The 18267-nt window shown below is 49.1% G+C and overlaps 1 protein-coding gene across 4 annotated transcripts in view; it reads right to left on the bottom strand.

The window, feature by feature from the left end:
• MAP3K20 (mitogen-activated protein kinase kinase kinase 20) overlaps positions 1–18267 on the bottom strand; it is a 1515864-nt gene that overhangs the window by 1424453 nt on the left and 73144 nt on the right. For 3 of the 4 annotated variants that reach the window (XM_069616229.1, XM_069616231.1, XM_069616232.1), the window contains exon 2: positions 13351–13543. In XM_069616229.1, the coding sequence (XP_069472330.1) occupies positions 13351–13509 (159 nt within the window). In that variant the 5' untranslated portion in view covers positions 13510–13543. Of the gene's footprint in view, positions 1–13350; positions 13544–13702; positions 13804–18267 lie in introns of those variants that run through there. The other variant, XM_069616230.1, reaches the window with a different exon arrangement.

The following is an 18267-nucleotide window of genomic DNA, read 5'->3' as shown; positions in this document are numbered from 1 at the left end:
AGGTGAGAAATTCGGCAAGCTCTTGCGGTAGCACCCCTTTCCCATCGAAACCCTGGGCTGAGCATCACCACAGAGTGCTTCCTTCTGCCTGCAACCTCCTCAATGTTGGAGGACAAAAGCCCTCCCAACTCAGGGGCTGGTGCTGCCCCTTTGCGTACACATACGGTCTATACACAAGCAGTCTTCTGCGTGCAATTTATGGACACCACCAAAATGAGCCTTTTACTATGCAGCAGTGTTGAAAGGCCAATGTCTATATGTCGCAACAGAGAAGACACACCAGGCACCACTTCTGTCTGCACCTTAGTAAGTACAGTGGAACTGCATCTTGGACTTCTTGGAATTACAGCCATCCTCTTTGCCAATGTTTAAATCTAGGCATAGGGTTTCTTGGACAATATAGATAACTGAGACCACTATGACAGGGTTGCATAACACAGCCTTTTCCTGGTTCAAGCTAGGCCCTGCAAATCCAACATCAACACATCCTGAACTAGGATCTGCACCATTGCACCTTCCAATTCCCTGTCACACTTACAAAGCAAACCTTCTCATCCATCGTCCTTAATGCAAGATATAACCCAACATTTGACATTCCTACTGAAACATCGTCCTGCATAGTCCTCCCCAAAAATTAGGACAGTTACTAGAGCTGTTTAATCGCTGCTCCGCATCAATTAGTCCAAATATGGCCTGACATAAACGAATCTAATTTTCATTTGTAGATGTATACACTGGTATATACACTTAGATTACAAACGTTGGTGAATTTTATAGGCTGCTTATATGGTTTATTACTTGGACATGGCCTGTCAGAATATCGGATGGGTGTGAAATTGTACCATCTAGCTTCCACTCTTAGCATCTAGGATTCCACTATGGGGATGCAGTAAGGAAAAGAAAGAATAATATTATTTATAAGTGCATATAAGTAAACACCTTTTTGCACAAGAAACAAAACGCCACATTACAAAAGACTAAATACTACAATTGAATTAAAAAAAAACGTTACATTGATTGCAATTAAACCTTATTTAAAAATGTCAATACCACAATACCTAAAATGGATTCCCGACTAGTTAAAATTCTGAACCAAAATAAATCTGTGTTTAAGAAAAATTCATAAAAAACAAAACTTTCAAACATGTCAATTCGAAGTTCTTTCAGCATCTTTCAATCAATTACTAAGTGATGAAGCGTTTCCACGCTTGGACACAATATCTACACACTCTATTTATTCTCAATAACTTCGCTCCTTAATATGTCATTTCTATGCTATCTAGAAGGATACTTTTGCAAATAAAATGGTGAAACTTTGAAAGCTTTGATTTCATACGTAAAATGATCAAATAAATGATAATTCAATGCGAGAGCACGATTCTCAATCCAGTCCAACTCAAATAGTTTTTTTCCTCTCTTTTAGGTGATTGAATATAAGCTCATCTACAGAGATATCAAGAGCACTCAGAATAAAAACAGCCTGCTGTTTCCAGCAGGTTAATATTTTGCAATTATCATTAATCAATTCAATATTCAAATTGATAAACAAGCTATTTTCTGGAGGAACAAAAAACGTTCTAAGTAATTGAAGGAATTTCCAGTTCCCCTGAACCTGCAAAGAGAGTAGACCCAGCTCATGTCGCATAATCGGAATAGGTGTCCCTATGGAAAAGATTACGTTTTTCTCCACAAGAGACCCTCGCCCATATCCCAATTGGAGGGCAACAAGCCAGTTTCTACACCATAAAGTAGACGCAAGTTGAATCAGCATACTGGATATTCATTAAGGTCCTGATGTCTGCAGAATGGTCATGCATGTGTGGTATTCCCGAGAGGCATTCTGCACCACCTAATACCTGGCAAAGCCCCCAGGAAAACCACTTGTGGAAGCCATGTTGCGACACACATATATTTTTCAAGGACAAACAGGAATGTGGGGTGGTAACAATACAGGCAGGGCGGTAGAGCAAGGGAAACAAGGTGCTTGCTTTGTTTCTCTCCGCCATGTGCATGCACCCGACAATGTTCACAGCGAGTCTAAAGTTCACAGACGTGGTAATCCTAGAGAACAGGGCTCATTCCTGACAATTATTGCATGAATGCAGAGAAACCTTATTCCGAATCCACAGATGCAAAATCTGCAAGGAATGGACAAGGACACCAGGAATAGCCTGGCCAGGGGAATTGTAAGAGGTTGCAGCTACTCCTCTCCATGGCTTGTAGAATGGTGCCTTTATTAGACACATAATGCCAATTTAGGCCCAAGCTTCACAACTGGCCTTTAGGGTTCTAGATCCTCGGTTTTATTTGACTACAGCCCACATATGACTCGCCAATTAGCTGCCAATGAAAAATAAAATCAGACACATAAATGGCCTACACTAGAAAAAAAGTTGGGCGTATTCTTTCTCTATTGTAAAGCGCCCAAACCCTTGTTGCATAGTCTAGAGACGATTGCCAATCTCTGGGCCTTAATAAACTTGCATCCATCTACTTCCTACATCCTGACCTGGACATTTCTCCATTCTCCACCTCACAACGGCTGGCCCACCCCCAGCATTTGCAGTTATCATACACATCACCACGTATATTCTATGTGGAATGATTGCAGCCCTTACATATACGGCCAGAGTAGTCTTCTATGAAACCCTTGTCTGCGTTGCCAGGTTTCAGCTGTTCCCAGGACCCTGAGTACTTCTGTCTTCAAACCCACCCAGCTGACCTAAATCCCTGTGATCTTGGTTACCTGAGCCCTTTGGCTAGTCACATCTGACGTGGCAGCAGTGATCACGGAAACATGTTTTCTGATCAAGAGAATGTGACTTGTTAAATTCCTCGACTCCAAACCTAACTTAGAGAGACAACCTTGAAGACGTAACAGTGGAAAGTAAGATTCTCTTTGTGAAGAGTAGCAACTGTTACTGCCCAAAGAGGCTTTCCAGACGCAGCAGGAGAAAGCAGTGACTATTGATGAATAAAGGAGCTTGACAGCCAATTCTAGCTCATCCACCACCAGGGGTTGAAATAATTGTACAGGAATAACTTTCTGTCTCACTGCTACACCAGCCTAAGTTTACTGTTATGGTGTGGTTGTATAACATTGGGAATGGGTGGGACTGGAAGTGGGATTCAAAAGCATCCACTACACCAGCACACGGTCCTACTGCGTCTACCAAGACTGTACAAGTCACTAAGAGCTCCCAACACTCTCGGGGAAAGTGCACTAGTGTTGGTATAGCATTGGAAGGGGGCAGATGTTAGTCTGTATTTTGGTCTCTTTTTGTGCCTGTTGTCCTTTATAATTGTGTTATAGCCTTTGGTATACAATGTCTTTATAGCTTCACAGCCTTAAGCAGTACCTGTTGTAAAGCAATATCAGTTTGCCCTGGAAAGCATGTCCTCTGTGTGTTTTTCACACCCCCTCTGAGAGATCCCTATTCCCAAATAATTGTACACGCAGTATTTGCCATTCCCACCTGCAATATGATTACTGACTTCTCCACCAAAAAGCCCCATGGCTAACAACTTCTGGCAATATCCCAGATGCAACAAATCACTGCCTTAGCATTAATAAAATAGCACCATGGAACAGTTCAAGGTCTGCAGACAGGCTCCGATACCCACAATAAGATGGTGTCTACATATGCCAAGCAAATAAGCCTAGGGAAGGGCGATAGACCTGATTTTGCAAATATTAATACAAGCACTGTATTGCATATGAACATAATAAACACTAATGTTATAACTCACACAAATCAAGCACAGTACTGTACCACAGTCCATTCTCCTCAGACTCTTGGACATGTTTTGGAGAGACAACAAAGGTTTATGAACTGTATCTATAAATTAAAAGAAATCCACAGAGCACAAATGTATAATACATCAATCAATATGTGTGGTTCTAAAGTTAAATGTCCAAGGATGGATTTAGCAGTACACTACTGTGGTTCTCACGTATCCCTAGGCAGTATATTTGTAATAGCAGCATAGTGTCGATGATTGCACAAGTCAATGGCGGCTGCTTGAAGAAAACAGCGATTTAGTTTTCCCGAAATAGATGAAAATTGATCAATGTAAGAGTAAAATCAGCGAGAAAGGGAGAGGGCGGCTCTGCCAAGAACCCTAAAAGTGAAGAGAGGTACTGTAGTTGTGTTCTACCTATTCAGAAAGTGTTGCAAAATCTTTAGCATGTGAGTTGTATTAGCTTACCCAGTTTTCAAAGTATATTAATATTTGATAAGTACCTGACTTTGACGTGAAGCCTTACAATCCGAACTTAGACTGGCGTGCTCCCTAATGACCGAACAAGGTAAGCACGGTTTGTGAAGTCATTCAGGAGATAACTAACACATTTTGGCAGATGGATCAGACAAACTCAGAAGAGTGGTAATTCAGTACTATTACCAGAAAAGAGTACACTGCTGTTGCTCGATGTGCTATAGATTACGTCTTAGGGTCCAGGGTGGTTGGCCATCTTGCAGTTCAATGGACAAACACTGTACTATATTGGTTGCACATTTTATGTTCATAAAAGAGAATCAGAGTGCAAACCCTGCAAATCTGATCTACTGTGTTGCATACAGTCTTGCACTAAACGTTGCATGGTAATAGTGCTAGGGCGCAGCGTGGCACCATCATACTGAACTGAACCACGGAATCATGTCTTTTAACTATTCCTAGTAGCTCAGCCCTTGGGCACGAAATATTCACACTAGTTTACCTTAATTCCTTATTCGTAGGTATTGACCTCTGCTAAACCAGGCACTGGGCGGACTGAGCCCTTGCTATTACCACTACCCAGTAACTAACTGACCTACCTGCAACAAGCAGGAACCAGGACAGTCCCTCTATTTTACCTACCAGGTGAGATCCCTTGCAAATGAGTCAATCATTACCAATCATTACCAAATACTCTAAACCAATTTACCATTGCCAACCAAACGAACGGAAATCTCTTCTTTTCTCTCCCTTAACATGTACTCAATACTGTCTATTGATAATTGTTTTTGACTGCAAAATGTATGAACCAATCTGCAAATCACTATGAATCTGTATATATATCACGATCACTGGGAATTAAATCACCCACACATAATATGTCCAAACACAAATGTCACATGATATACACCCAATCACGAATGGTGAATGCCCGATCTTGGGACCACATTGGCACCAAATATGTATTGAATCCATTGTTATTAAAAATTATGAACGGTAGCCTAGAAAAAGACCTGTTAGGTCGAAACACGTGTCGGCACCACCTGTTATATCATCAATTGATGAATTCGAGACAATAAAAGATTGGAAAAAATGAAAATCACAAACCTTGTGGAACTACATTTTTCAAGCGCAGCAAAAGACAATGGGGTAATTCCCAGCATAAGAAATAGCACATGCGCCGAATGAGTGGAACCTATAACAATTCTCTCTGACACCATCATAGAAGCCGCTCCAGCAATCACAGAGAAGAGACCTCTCTGTCCCTCTACATTGGGTTTGCCCGGTGGAGAGATATCTATTAACAGAGTAATGGGGGTGGAATAACATGGAGAGTCCACCTGCCCTTATGGTGGCTGATGCTGGTTAGGCTACCTGGCAGCCAGTGGCATCTCTGGATTGGGGAAAGAGGGGCACCTGTCTACCCTGCAAAATGTTGTGCCCCTCCATTGCAACCCCCCCCCCCCATCCCCCAAGAGGCAGGTGTGGGCTCGGGTTGCTGTGCGTGCTGCCTCTGCATGGAGAAAGCTAGCATGGAACAGAAGAGGAAGGAGCCAGGTATGGGGCTCCTGCTCTGGCTGTTGGGGGGCAGGATGCTGGGTATGGTGCTTAATGTCTTGGTGGTGGGGGGGCAAGGTGCCAGTTATGGGACTTGCACACTGGGTGGTGGGGGCCAGGATGCCAGCTATTGGGTATGTACTCTGGGTAGGGGCCAGAATTCCAGGTAATGGGCTTGCAATCTTGGTGGTGGGGGGCAGGATGCCAGGTGTAGCGATTGTGCTCAGGGTGGTGGGGAGGCAGGATGCCAGGTATGGGGCTTCTGCTGTGGGTATGGGGGCAGAATGACAGGTATGGGGCTTGTGTTCTGGGTGGTGGAGGGGGCAGAATTCCAGATATAGTGCTTGTTTTTTGGGTGGCGGGCAGACAGGATGCCAGGAATGGGGCTTGAAATCTTGGTGGTTGGGGAAGGATAACAGGTATAGAGCTTGTTTTCAGGCTGCTGGGGGACAGGATGCCAGGCATGGGGCTTGGGCTCAGGATGGTGGGAGACAGGATGCCAGGTATGGGTCTTGCAATCTTGGCGGTGGGGGCAGGATACCAGGTATGGGGCTTGTGCTCTGGGTGGTTGGGGCTAGGATGGCAGACATGGGGCTTGTGCTCTGGGTGGTGGGAGGAAGGATGCCAGGTATGTGGCTTGTAATCTTGGTGGTGGGGGGCAGGATGCCAGGTATAGGGCTTTTGATTTGGGTGGTGGTGGGAGTATGAGGCCAGATACGGGGCTTGTGTTCTGGGTAGGGGGGCAGGATTCCAGGTATGGGGCTTGTGCTCTGGATGGTGGAGGGGCAGGATGCCAGATTTGGGGCTTGGCTTGCAATCTTGGTGGTGGAGGGGCAGGAGGCCAGGCATGGGGCTTGCATGCTGGGTGGGGGGATGCCAGGTACAGGGTTTACAATCCTGGTGATGGGGGGGGCAGGATGCCAGTTATAGGGCTTGTGCTCTGGGTGGTGGGGGGTAGTAAGAGGCCAGATATGGAGCTTGTGTTCTGGGTAGTGGGGGGCAGAATGCCAGGTATAAGGATTGCACTCTGGATGGGATGGTGGAGGGGCAGGATGCCAGGTACAGGACTTGTGCTCTGGGTGATGGGGAGGCAGGATGCAAGGTATGAGCCTTATGCTCTGGGTAGTGGGGGACAAGATGACAGGTATGGAGTTTGTGCTCTGGGCAGTGGGGAGCAGAATACCGGGTATGGGGCTTGTGTGTTGGATGGGGCAGGATGCTGGATATGGGGCTTGGCTATGGGTGGTGGGGGCAGAATGCTAAGTATGGGGCTTGTGCTCTTTCTGGTGGAGGGGCAGGATACCAGGTATGGAGCTTGCAACCTTGGTGGGGGGCAAGATGGTAGGTATGGGGCTTGCAATCTTGGTGGTGGGGGGGCAAGGTGCCAGTTATGGGACTTGCACACTAGGTGGTGGGGGCCAGGATGCCAGCTATTGGGTTTGTACTCTGGGTAGGGGCCAGAATTCCAGGTATGGGGCTTGCAATCTTGGTGATGGGGGGGGCAGGATGCCAGGTGCAGCGATTGTGCTCAAGGTGGTGGGGAGGCAGGATGCCAGGTATGGGGCTTCTGCTGTGGGTATGGGGGCAGAATGACAGGTATGGGGCTTGTGTTCTGGGTGGTGGAGGGGGCAGAATTCCAGATATAGTGCTTGTTTTTTGGGTGGCGGGCAGGCAGGATGCCAGGAATGGGGCTTGAAATCTTGGTGGTTGGGGAAGGATAACAGGTACAGAGCTTGTTTTCAGGCTGGTGGGGGACAGGATGCCAGGTATGGGGCTTGGGCTCAGGATGGTGGGAGACAGGATGCCAGGTATGGGTCTTGCAATCTTGGTGGTGGGGGCAGGATACCAGGTATAGGGCTTGTGCTCTGGGTGGTTGGGGCTAGGATGGCAGACATGGGGCTTGTGCTCTGGGTGGTGGAGGGGCAGAATGCCAGATATGGGGCTTGCAATCATGGTGGTGGGAGGCAAGATGATAGGTTTAGACCATGTTTTCTGGATGGTGGGCAGGCAGGATGCCAGGTATGGGACTTGCAATCGTAGTGGTGGAGGGGCAGGAAGCCAGATATGGGGCTTGCGTGCTGGGTGGTGGGAGGAAGGATGCCAGGTATGTGGCTTGTAATCTTGGTGGTGGGGGGAAGGATGCCAGGTATAGGGCTTTTGATTTGGGTGGTGGTGGGAGTAGAAGGCCAGATATGGGGCTTGTGTTCTGGGTAGGGGGGCAGGATTCCAGGTATTGGGCTTGTGCTCTGGATGGTGGAGGGGCAGGATGCCAGATTTGGGGCTTGCAATCTTGGTGGTGGAGGGGCAGGAGGCCAGGCATGGGGCTTGCATGCTGGGTGGGGGGATGCCAGGTACAGGGTTTACAATCCTGGTGATGGGGGGGCAGGATGCCAGTTATAGGGCTTGTGCTCTGGGTGGTGGGGGGTAGTAAGAGGCCAGATATGGAGCTTGTGTTCTGGGTAGTGGGGGGCAGAATGCCAGGTATAAGGATTGCACTCTGGATGGGATGGTGGAGGGGCAGGATGCCAGGTACAGGACTTGTGCTCTGGGTGATGGGGAGGCAGGATGCAAGGTATGAGCCTTATGCTCTGGGTAGTGGGGGACAAGATGACAGGTATGGAGTTTGTGCTCTGGGCAGTGGGGAGCAGAATACCGGGTATGGGGCTTGTGTGTTGGATGGGGCAGGATGCTGGATATGGGGCTTGGCTATGGGTGGTGGGGGCAGAATGCTAAGTATGGGGCTTGTGCTCTTTCTGGTGGAGGGGCAGGATACCAGGTATGGAGCTTGCAACCTTGGTGGGGGGCAAGATGGTAGGTATGGGGCTTGCAATCTTGGTGGTGGGGGGGCAAGGTGCCAGTTATGGGACTTGCACACTAGGTGGTGGGGGCCAGGATGCCAGCTATTGGGTTTGTACTCTGGGTAGGGGCCAGAATTCCAGGTATGGGGCTTGCAATCTTGGTGATGGGGGGGCAGGATGCCAGGTGCAGCGATTGTGCTCAAGGTGGTGGGGAGGCAGGATGCCAGGTATGGGGCTTCTGCTGTGGGTATGGGGGCAGAATGACAGGTATGGGGCTTGTGTTCTGGGTGGTGGAGGGGGCAGAATTCCAGATATAGTGCTTGTTTTTTGGGTGGCGGGCAGGCAGGATGCCAGGAATGGGGCTTGAAATCTTGGTGGTTGGGGAAGGATAACAGGTACAGAGCTTGTTTTCAGGCTGGTGGGGGACAGGATGCCAGGTATGGGGCTTGGGCTCAGGATGGTGGGAGACAGGATGCCAGGTATGGGTCTTGCAATCTTGGTGGTGGGGGCAGGATACCAGGTATAGGGCTTGTGCTCTGGGTGGTTGGGGCTAGGATGGCAGACATGGGGCTTGTGCTCTGGGTGGTGGAGGGGCAGAATGCCAGATATGGGGCTTGCAATCATGGTGGTGGGAGGCAAGATGATAGGTTTAGACCATGTTTTCTGGATGGTGGGCAGGCAGGATGCCAGGTATGGGACTTGCAATCGTAGTGGTGGAGGGGCAGGAAGCCAGATATGGGGCTTGCGTGCTGGGTGGTGGGAGGAAGGATGCCAGGTATGTGGCTTGTAATCTTGGTGGTGGGGGGAAGGATGCCAGGTATAGGGCTTTTGATTTGGGTGGTGGTGGGAGTAGAAGGCCAGATATGGGGCTTGTGTTCTGGGTAGGGGGGCAGGATTCCAGGTATTGGGCTTGTGCTCTGGATGGTGGAGGGGCAGGATGCCAGATTTGGGGCTTGCAATCTTGGTGGTGGAGGGGCAGGAGGCCAGGCATGGGGCTTGCATGCTGGGTGGGGGGATGCCAGGTACAGGGTTTACAATCCTGGTGATGGGGGGGCAGGATGCCAGTTATAGGGCTTGTGCTCTGGGTGGTGGGGGGTAGTAAGAGGCCAGATATGGAGCTTGTGTTCTGGGTAGTGGGGGGCAGAATGCCAGGTATAAGGATTGCACTCTGGATGGGATGGTGGAGGGGCAGGATGCCAGGTACAGGACTTGTGCTCTGGGTGATGGGGAGGCAGGATGCAAGGTATGAGCCTTATGCTCTGGGTAGTGGGGGACAAGATGACAGGTATGGAGTTTGTGCTCTGGGCAGTGGGGAGCAGAATACCGGGTATGGGGCTTGTGTGTTGGATGGGGCAGGATGCTGGATATGGGGCTTGGCTATGGGTGGTGGGGGCAGAATGCTAAGTATGGGGCTTGTGCTCTTTCTGGTGGAGGGGCAGGATACCAGGTATGGAGCTTGCAACCTTGGTGGGGGGCAAGATGGTAGGTATGGGGCTTGCAATCTTGGTGGTGGGGGGGCAAGGTGCCAGTTATGGGACTTGCACACTAGGTGGTGGGGGCCAGGATGCCAGCTATTGGGTTTGTACTCTGGGTAGGGGCCAGAATTCCAGGTATGGGGCTTGCAATCTTGGTGATGGGGGGGCAGGATGCCAGGTGCAGCGATTGTGCTCAAGGTGGTGGGGAGGCAGGATGCCAGGTATGGGGCTTCTGCTGTGGGTATGGGGGCAGAATGACAGGTATGGGGCTTGTGTTCTGGGTGGTGGAGGGGGCAGAATTCCAGATATAGTGCTTGTTTTTTGGGTGGCGGGCAGGCAGGATGCCAGGAATGGGGCTTGAAATCTTGGTGGTTGGGGAAGGATAACAGGTACAGAGCTTGTTTTCAGGCTGGTGGGGGACAGGATGCCAGGTATGGGGCTTGGGCTCAGGATGGTGGGAGACAGGATGCCAGGTATGGGTCTTGCAATCTTGGTGGTGGGGGCAGGATACCAGGTATAGGGCTTGTGCTCTGGGTGGTTGGGGCTAGGATGGCAGACATGGGGCTTGTGCTCTGGGTGGTGGAGGGGCAGAATGCCAGATATGGGGCTTGCAATCATGGTGGTGGGAGGCAAGATGATAGGTTTAGACCATGTTTTCTGGATGGTGGGCAGGCAGGATGCCAGGTATGGGACTTGCAATCGTAGTGGTGGAGGGGCAGGAAGCCAGATATGGGGCTTGCGTGCTGGGTGGTGGGAGGAAGGATGCCAGGTATGTGGCTTGTAATCTTGGTGGTGGGGGGAAGGATGCCAGGTATAGGGCTTTTGATTTGGGTGGTGGTGGGAGTAGAAGGCCAGATATGGGGCTTGTGTTCTGGGTAGGGGGGCAGGATTCCAGGTATTGGGCTTGTGCTCTGGATGGTGGAGGGGCAGGATGCCAGATTTGGGGCTTGCAATCTTGGTGGTGGAGGGGCAGGAGGCCAGGCATGGGGCTTGCATGCTGGGTGGGGGGATGCTAGGTACAGGGTTTACAATCCTGGTGATGGGGGGGGGCAGGATGCCAGGTATAGGGCTTGTGCTCTGGGTGGTGGGGGGTAGTAAGAGGCCAGATATGGATATTGTGTTCTGGGTAGTGGGGGGGCAGAATGCCAGGTATAAGGATTGCACTCTGGATGCGATGGTGGGGGGGCAGGGTGCCAGGTACAGGACTTGTGCTCTGGGTGATGGGGAGGCAGGATGCTGGGTATGAGCCTTATGCTCTGGGTAGTGGGGGACAAGATGCCAGGTATGGAGTTTGTGCTCTGGGCAGTGGGGAGCTGAATACCGGGTATGGGGCTTGTGTTTTGGATGGGGCAGGATGCTGGATATGGGGCTTGGCTCTGGGTGGTGGGGGCAGAATGCTAAGTATGGGGCTTGTGCTCTTGCTGGTGGAGGGGCAGGTTACCAGGTATGGAGCTTGCAACCTTGGTGGGGGCCAAGATGGTAGGTATGGGGCTTGCAATCTTGGTGGTGGGGGGACAAGATGACAGGTATAGGGCTTGTGCTTTGGGTTGTGAGGAGCAGATGTCAGCTATGGGACTTGCAATCTTTGTGTTTGGGGGAAGGATGCCACATATAGGGCCTGTGCTCTGGGTGTTCGGGGGCACAATGTCAGGTGTAGGGCTTGCGCTCTGGGTCTCGGTGGTGTTGGGTCATTTGACTTTGGACTTGTGGGACTCTACCTTACATATGGGGACTTTACAAACCATAAAATGGCAATATTGGGACATTTGAGGCTGCACTTGGCCTATTATTGCAGCTGTTGCGAGGCTATAAATTACATATTGCGACTGACCAGACATTTGATGGCATTACTGGTCGATTTGAGGCTGCACTTATATCAGAACACGTCATACTGAGTCAGGTTTGGGCAAGGATGGCATGGCACTGTTCGAACGGGCATTATGTTGACAGTGATTAAGTACACTTGTATGGAAATGGCTTCAAGGCTTTACTTAACAGGCAGGCTGGCCAATTCTGTTATATTCGGGTACTTATGAACCTAATGCTGTGCACTGCATGATATCCTGGCACAATATTAAAACTGCTGTCATTTATACTGACCTATGATACATAATTGCCATTGTGCTTACAGTTGTGGCCCTGGCATTGGAAGTATTATAATAGTTAATGATTCGCTTTGTGCTACTTCACCCATGTCAATTTGGGAAAAACCTTCACATCGCCCATTTTAGGTGCCACCCCCCTCCCTATTTTTGCCTGTGGCCCCTTCTGTGCACCACCCCAAGCCCCTTCACCCTCCTAAATTTGATTCCTGGAGACGCCAATGCTGGCAGGAGCACATGACTGTTCCTTATCCATGTCCTATTTCATTTGCCATGGTAATTATTCGCTGACAGTGCTCCGGCTTTGCCCAATCCTTCGCCGCCGCAGATCTTCTGTAAAACGATTGGCAAACGGCTGAACCGCCCATCCACCTGTGAAAACAGCGCGTGGACAACGCACATGCCTATTGAGTTACCAGTTTACAAGCCACCTCAGAGGTTGACCTTTTTAACTACTCGCTGTGACGTCTTAATAAAAGCAAGCAGACCTTTTCGATTTTTAACATTCACCTAAAAAAAAGGTCGTCCTGTAGTGTCGCTTTGAGTAGCGTGACGAGGCGACTGACTACGCGCCACCAGGGCAACGCTTTTCAATTACTGCACTTGCTTTTTACAAATCTTTGGTATAAAGTTCAAATTGTTTAAATGAAGGTAATCAAAGTCAAAATTCCCAAAAGGCATTCGTTGTCTTTTTTTTTTTTAAATGTATGTTATCCCAGCACAGTAACAGAGTTATCACGGTGACGTAGTGCTATTGAGTCGCACAGCTCAAAAAGGCCTTGCGGGGCATACAGTTTGTTGCAGAGTTTGTTGAGAAAATAAATATCCAACACACTGTGTCTCCCCCTCATTGATGCAGTTGGCTAGCTCTCGAATTTAAAATCTAATTGTGCTTCAACTTCCCCTGAATGAGCGTGTTGAAATAATGACAACAATAGCAGCTGTTTCAAGTCTCGGGTATCGACCTATTTTAGTCAAACCATTAGGCGTGCTAACATTAGCCATCATTATAACCCACATAACATCTATTTTTATATCAGAGTCAAATGGCACCAAAGCCACAACCAAATAATTAAAAGCAAGCAACTGGTTAAACCATTGACTAATTGAATCAGTGACGTTGTCGCATTTAATGGATATGGAATTAGAGCATGGCATTCGCTGACTGAAAATCGTCCGCTCCCAAAGAAAGGGCCTTACCTCTTTTTCTATTTTGAGGAGCTTCTTGACAGCCACCTCCTTGTCCTGCGACACCCATCGTGCACGGTAAACGCTTCCAAAGCTGCCGCCGCCACAGTTTTCAAAGAACTGCAAGTCGTCAAATTTAATTTGCACAAATGAAGCACTGAGAGACGACATCGCATAATGACGGAGCGCTGCACGCCGCCCAAGCCTGTGGGGGGAAAGAAAACACAAGTCTAGTTCCTGCACTTTCTGTGACACACCACGTGCTCAGCATTTCACACCAGTAACCCCTGCGAGGCGGAACACCAGCCCACTGGCACTCGCAGTTGACACTCACAGATTACAAAAAGCAGAGAATAACACTCACAACGCTTCCCAACACTTTGCAGAGTCCTCAAATGCAAAGTGCGGCGAGAGAAACTGCGCACTATTGCCCCTGATTTGCTGCGACTGGCCCCTAACGCACAGTGCCCCCGCCAAAGGCGTGCGTTGTCACCACCAGCTCATGCACCGTGCAGCAGGGCGGGCTGGAAGCACACGTTCAGCCCTGAGCTTGTAGAGCAGTCTGGAATCTGAAGCACGTTGCCACCAGGCTAGCAAAGTATAAACGGACCATGCAGCACTCTGACAGGACTGCAGGGTTAACTCTTTAAAGCATGCCGAAAGCTTGAGGCTCTCTGACAAATATGCTGCAAAGCGTCCACACATTCAATTTCTTTTCAAACACCATACAGATACACCCCGAGGAAAAGCACCAAAAACAGTACGGACGAACCAAGATCAACCATTACCGAACCATTATAAATCATTTCAGTTTTAATAGGCGCAGCATTTTCAAAGATATTAATCAATGTGTAGGAAAAACCACAAAGCAAAAAAATGTACATACCAATTACATAATTGCCCCTCTGCACTGCGGGACTGTCTCTGTATCCCTACAGCCCCCCCCCCCCTTTTCCAGCACTTGTTCTGCACTTACCTTGCACTTGCCACCAGTTGGCCCTATTTATTTATTACTTTACGCCACTTACCTTTACTGCACTTCCCCCCCTCCCCTTGCACTTTTCCCCCTCCCCCATCCTTGCACTTGCGCGATCTGAATGACACCTGGCCTAGTAGGATCTTTGTCTGTTTCCCCTTGCTTCCTCCCCTCCCTGCCTCGTCGCGCCTTGAAACACCTGTGTATAGGCGCGTTACAAATTCCATATCATATCATATCATATCATATCATATCATATCACAATAAAATAAATAAACAACAATCCATTTTAGTCTAAGAAAAAAGCATACAATGACCGGGCGTCCAGAATTGGAGGCACTTTGGAGCACATTTTTTATCATTCGTAAAAGCCTTTGCTTTTACCCCTTCCATTAACGCCAGGCCCCATTTTCGTCCATTTGCATGGCAGAGAGGAGGGCCAGAACGCAACTTGCGTTTCTGCTACCTCCCTTCCTTTCCACCATACAAATGCCAGCGCAAATTCCGGGGATCGCTATGGAACCACCGGCTTTATGTGCCAGCAAAAGCAGGCGGGGTGCGTAGGGACCCATTATAAACGCTGCCTTCCATGCAAGCATGGTAGGCAGCGTCTACTCATTAGCACGGATGAGTGCAAATGTGCAGGGCGAAGGCGGCGTACACGCGCGCACACTGCATTTTGCTCTGCACATTTGCACTCCACCATGCAAATGACCAAAATTTGGTGGCGGGACCACTACATGGATGTCTACTCTTATCTACTCATCCTGTTGCCAAATTATGTTATTCAGAAAAAAGAGCTCCAATGGGCTTCATTATGGTACAGCTGTAGTGGTAAAAAGTGGCTTCAATGGAATTACTGCACGTCTTACCCTTGCCGCCCAATTCTGAGATCTAAACATCTGGTGGTAATTGCTCCGGCGCTAAGCCCCTGAAGGAACTGCTGACAAATTACCACTAGACAGTGACATTCATTCTGCTACAGAAATGAGCGCTGAATGAATTATTTCACAAAATAAAAAAATAACAAATCACCTCCAATCACAAGTCATACTGCCAAAATACCACCAAAACAGGCGGCCATTTCTCCAATAAATGGGCGCAGTTAGCTCCAGTTAACATAAGAAATGAAGAAAAGGAACTCGCAGGGTGCACCTCAAGCCTCCACCGGGTCTGGAAGGGGCAGGGCACACCTTCTCCAAAAGCTGTTCCAAGCACCAGGCTGACACTGCCAGTTGCAAACTTTGGCATACAGGGACTCCTGCTATACAATGACCTGCAGAGTATAGCACAGCAGCAGCAACAAAGCAACCCACCACGGCAATGGCGCAGGAGACGCTTGGTGAGGAGGCCTGCCATCCCGTGAGTCAGACCATCTCCCTGGGCATTGAGGACCCTCAAGCCTGGAGGAGCAGGAGCTCCCCCCATCTACTATTGAAGCAGTACTCATCCAATGATGCCCTGCATTCCTTAAGGTAGGCCTTAAGGCTTAAGCCCCCTTTAGCAATATTTGCAAACGCGGGAGCGCGAATGCGCTTTTCGGCAGCCCGCGGCAGAATTAATGAATTATATCCGCGTTGCATCGAAATACTTCACTGGCCCCACTTTGAACCAGATTTGCCCTTCCATTGCCTGGAGTGCACATTTCCACCATTTGCACCCACGAGGCTCCTCCACCTTCCAAGATGGCCGACTGCTACATCCACATCTGCCTATCCGGCCCCACAGCACCACGAGCCATCTGATTGGCCTCTTGCCCCTACATCCAAGCCAACCACAAGCCGGCAGGCTTTGGGCCGGCCCACTGTCTACGCCGTCGAGCCTAGGGCCACGACCCCTGCCCTCACAGTGCCATCCCTTCATTTTACAGGGTAAGCGCGCTGCCTTTCACATCTTTCCCTACCCCTGTAGCCAGTGCCCTGAACTGCTTCCAGCCATCACGGACCCGGTGCACATGCACATCCTAACATTGCCACGTCCGAGGTCCACCTTGCACCGTTGTGCTCACGAACAGCCACATAATGTATCAATGCATAACCTGCATCTACTCAACCACCTACCAACCACTACTCCTGCGCAACCTTTATTAATATCCATTGCGTCAGGTTCCTGCACTGCACTAGCATAAGTATCCAGCCCACTCTTGCCTCGTATTAGCAACTTGTTTTTAACCGGCTTTGCTCTAGTCTGATTGAAACTGCCCATTTCTGTACTTTATTAGCAAATTTGAATCTAGCCTATACCTGTCCTGCTGTAGCCTGATTGAAACTGCCCATTTCTGTACTACACAAGCAATTTCGAATCCAGCCTACGCCGGTACTCTAGCACCAAAAATTGAAACTTGCTATCTTTACTGCCTACCGTGGCCACCTCTTTGGGCACAATAGACCCGTCCCCAGCCTAGCAGGCCCGCTAACGCTACACTCCTAATTATGCTCCCTTGGCTCATTCTCACCATGTTCCCTTTTTGTCATGTACAACAACACACCATGCAGCAGTAACAGCTACATACCATACAATAATGGACTAGCTAAACTCGGCTGCTCAAGACATCACCCCATTCCCTGTTCCACACCCTTCCTGCCTACCCTACCACCATTCCCACACACTACTCACCAATACCACATTGCAAATGTCAGCGCCAAACCAGCTAACACCATACCTAACATTACCAACCCGACCAAAAATGACCACACTGTCACCAACCCTCCCAAGCCACAAGGATACTGCCCCACTACTAACCCTTCCTTCTCTACGCGCAACAGCAGACTTGGCCTTAGACTCCACACCACAACCTGGAAGGTGCCCACAACACCCACAACCAAGGCCACCAATAAGAATAGTGCTAATGCCACTAACACGGCATCCCTAAAAGGAGCATTACTCAATGTCAGATCCCTAGCTGCTCACCCTACCGAAATCGCCGACATTATCCTCTCAGCAGATCTCGACTTCCTTGATAGCACAGAGACATAGCTACATGAAGCAGCAGGACCCTACCTAACTCTTGCTATTCCTGACAAATACTCCATCCTCAGAGCCGACAGACCCAATGCTCACGGAGGAGGTGTAGCATTCATATTCAAATCTTCACTTGACTTTAGATCCATTACATCCCTCCCTCTAAAATCATGCGAGCACCTCACCATTAAAATACAAACCACACCAAAGAGTTCAATTACTATGCAACTAATATACAGACCCCCAGGCCCTACAGGTACTTTCGAAGAGGACATCCCCTCCCTCATAGCCGAGAACTCTAAGCCGCACTCCCAAAACATCATTCTAGGAGACTTTAATCTAGGGTATAACGACCCTAACGACACCCCTGCCACCTCCCTAGCCAACGCCTTATCTGAGCATGACTTTACTCAAGTCATCACTCTACCCACCCATCAGAAAGGCAGAACTATTGATTGAGTTGCAGCCCATAACTGCAATATCATTTGCAAAGCCCCACAACCTCTGGTATGGGCTGACCATTCCCTCATACCATTCGACATTAACATTAACAACCCCAACCCCAAGCAGGACCCCCACGCACCAGCCTGCCCGACTAGAAACAAGCACAATATTACGGCGGAGACCATCACACCACTGGTCCTCCCCCTCCAAAACATGATCCCTGCCACTGCTGACCTTAACCTCATAGTTAACACCTACAATGACGCCATGATTACTACTGCCATCGATGCCGTTGCCCCACTAAAGCTACGCAAAGGTAAACCCAGAGCTCACCTGAACTCTTGGTACACACCTGAACTCAAAATACTCCGAAAACAGAAAGCTAAGATGGAAACCCTATGGAAAACAACTCCCTAAGCTGAAAACAAAACTAATCTCATGACCATCTCCTCCTATTACAAGAAAGAGATAATCTGCACCAAAAAGGAAGCCTACAATGTTAGAATCAACAATGCACAATCCTGCGCCAAAGAACTCTTCACCATTTT

This window comes from Ambystoma mexicanum, chromosome 9 (assembly GCF_040938575.1).
Source record: "Ambystoma mexicanum isolate Mex_15411 chromosome 9, UKY_AmexF1_1, whole genome shotgun sequence".
Taxonomy (NCBI): Eukaryota; Metazoa; Chordata; class Amphibia; order Caudata; family Ambystomatidae; genus Ambystoma; species Ambystoma mexicanum.
This window is presented reverse-complemented; position numbering and strand designations above follow the sequence as displayed.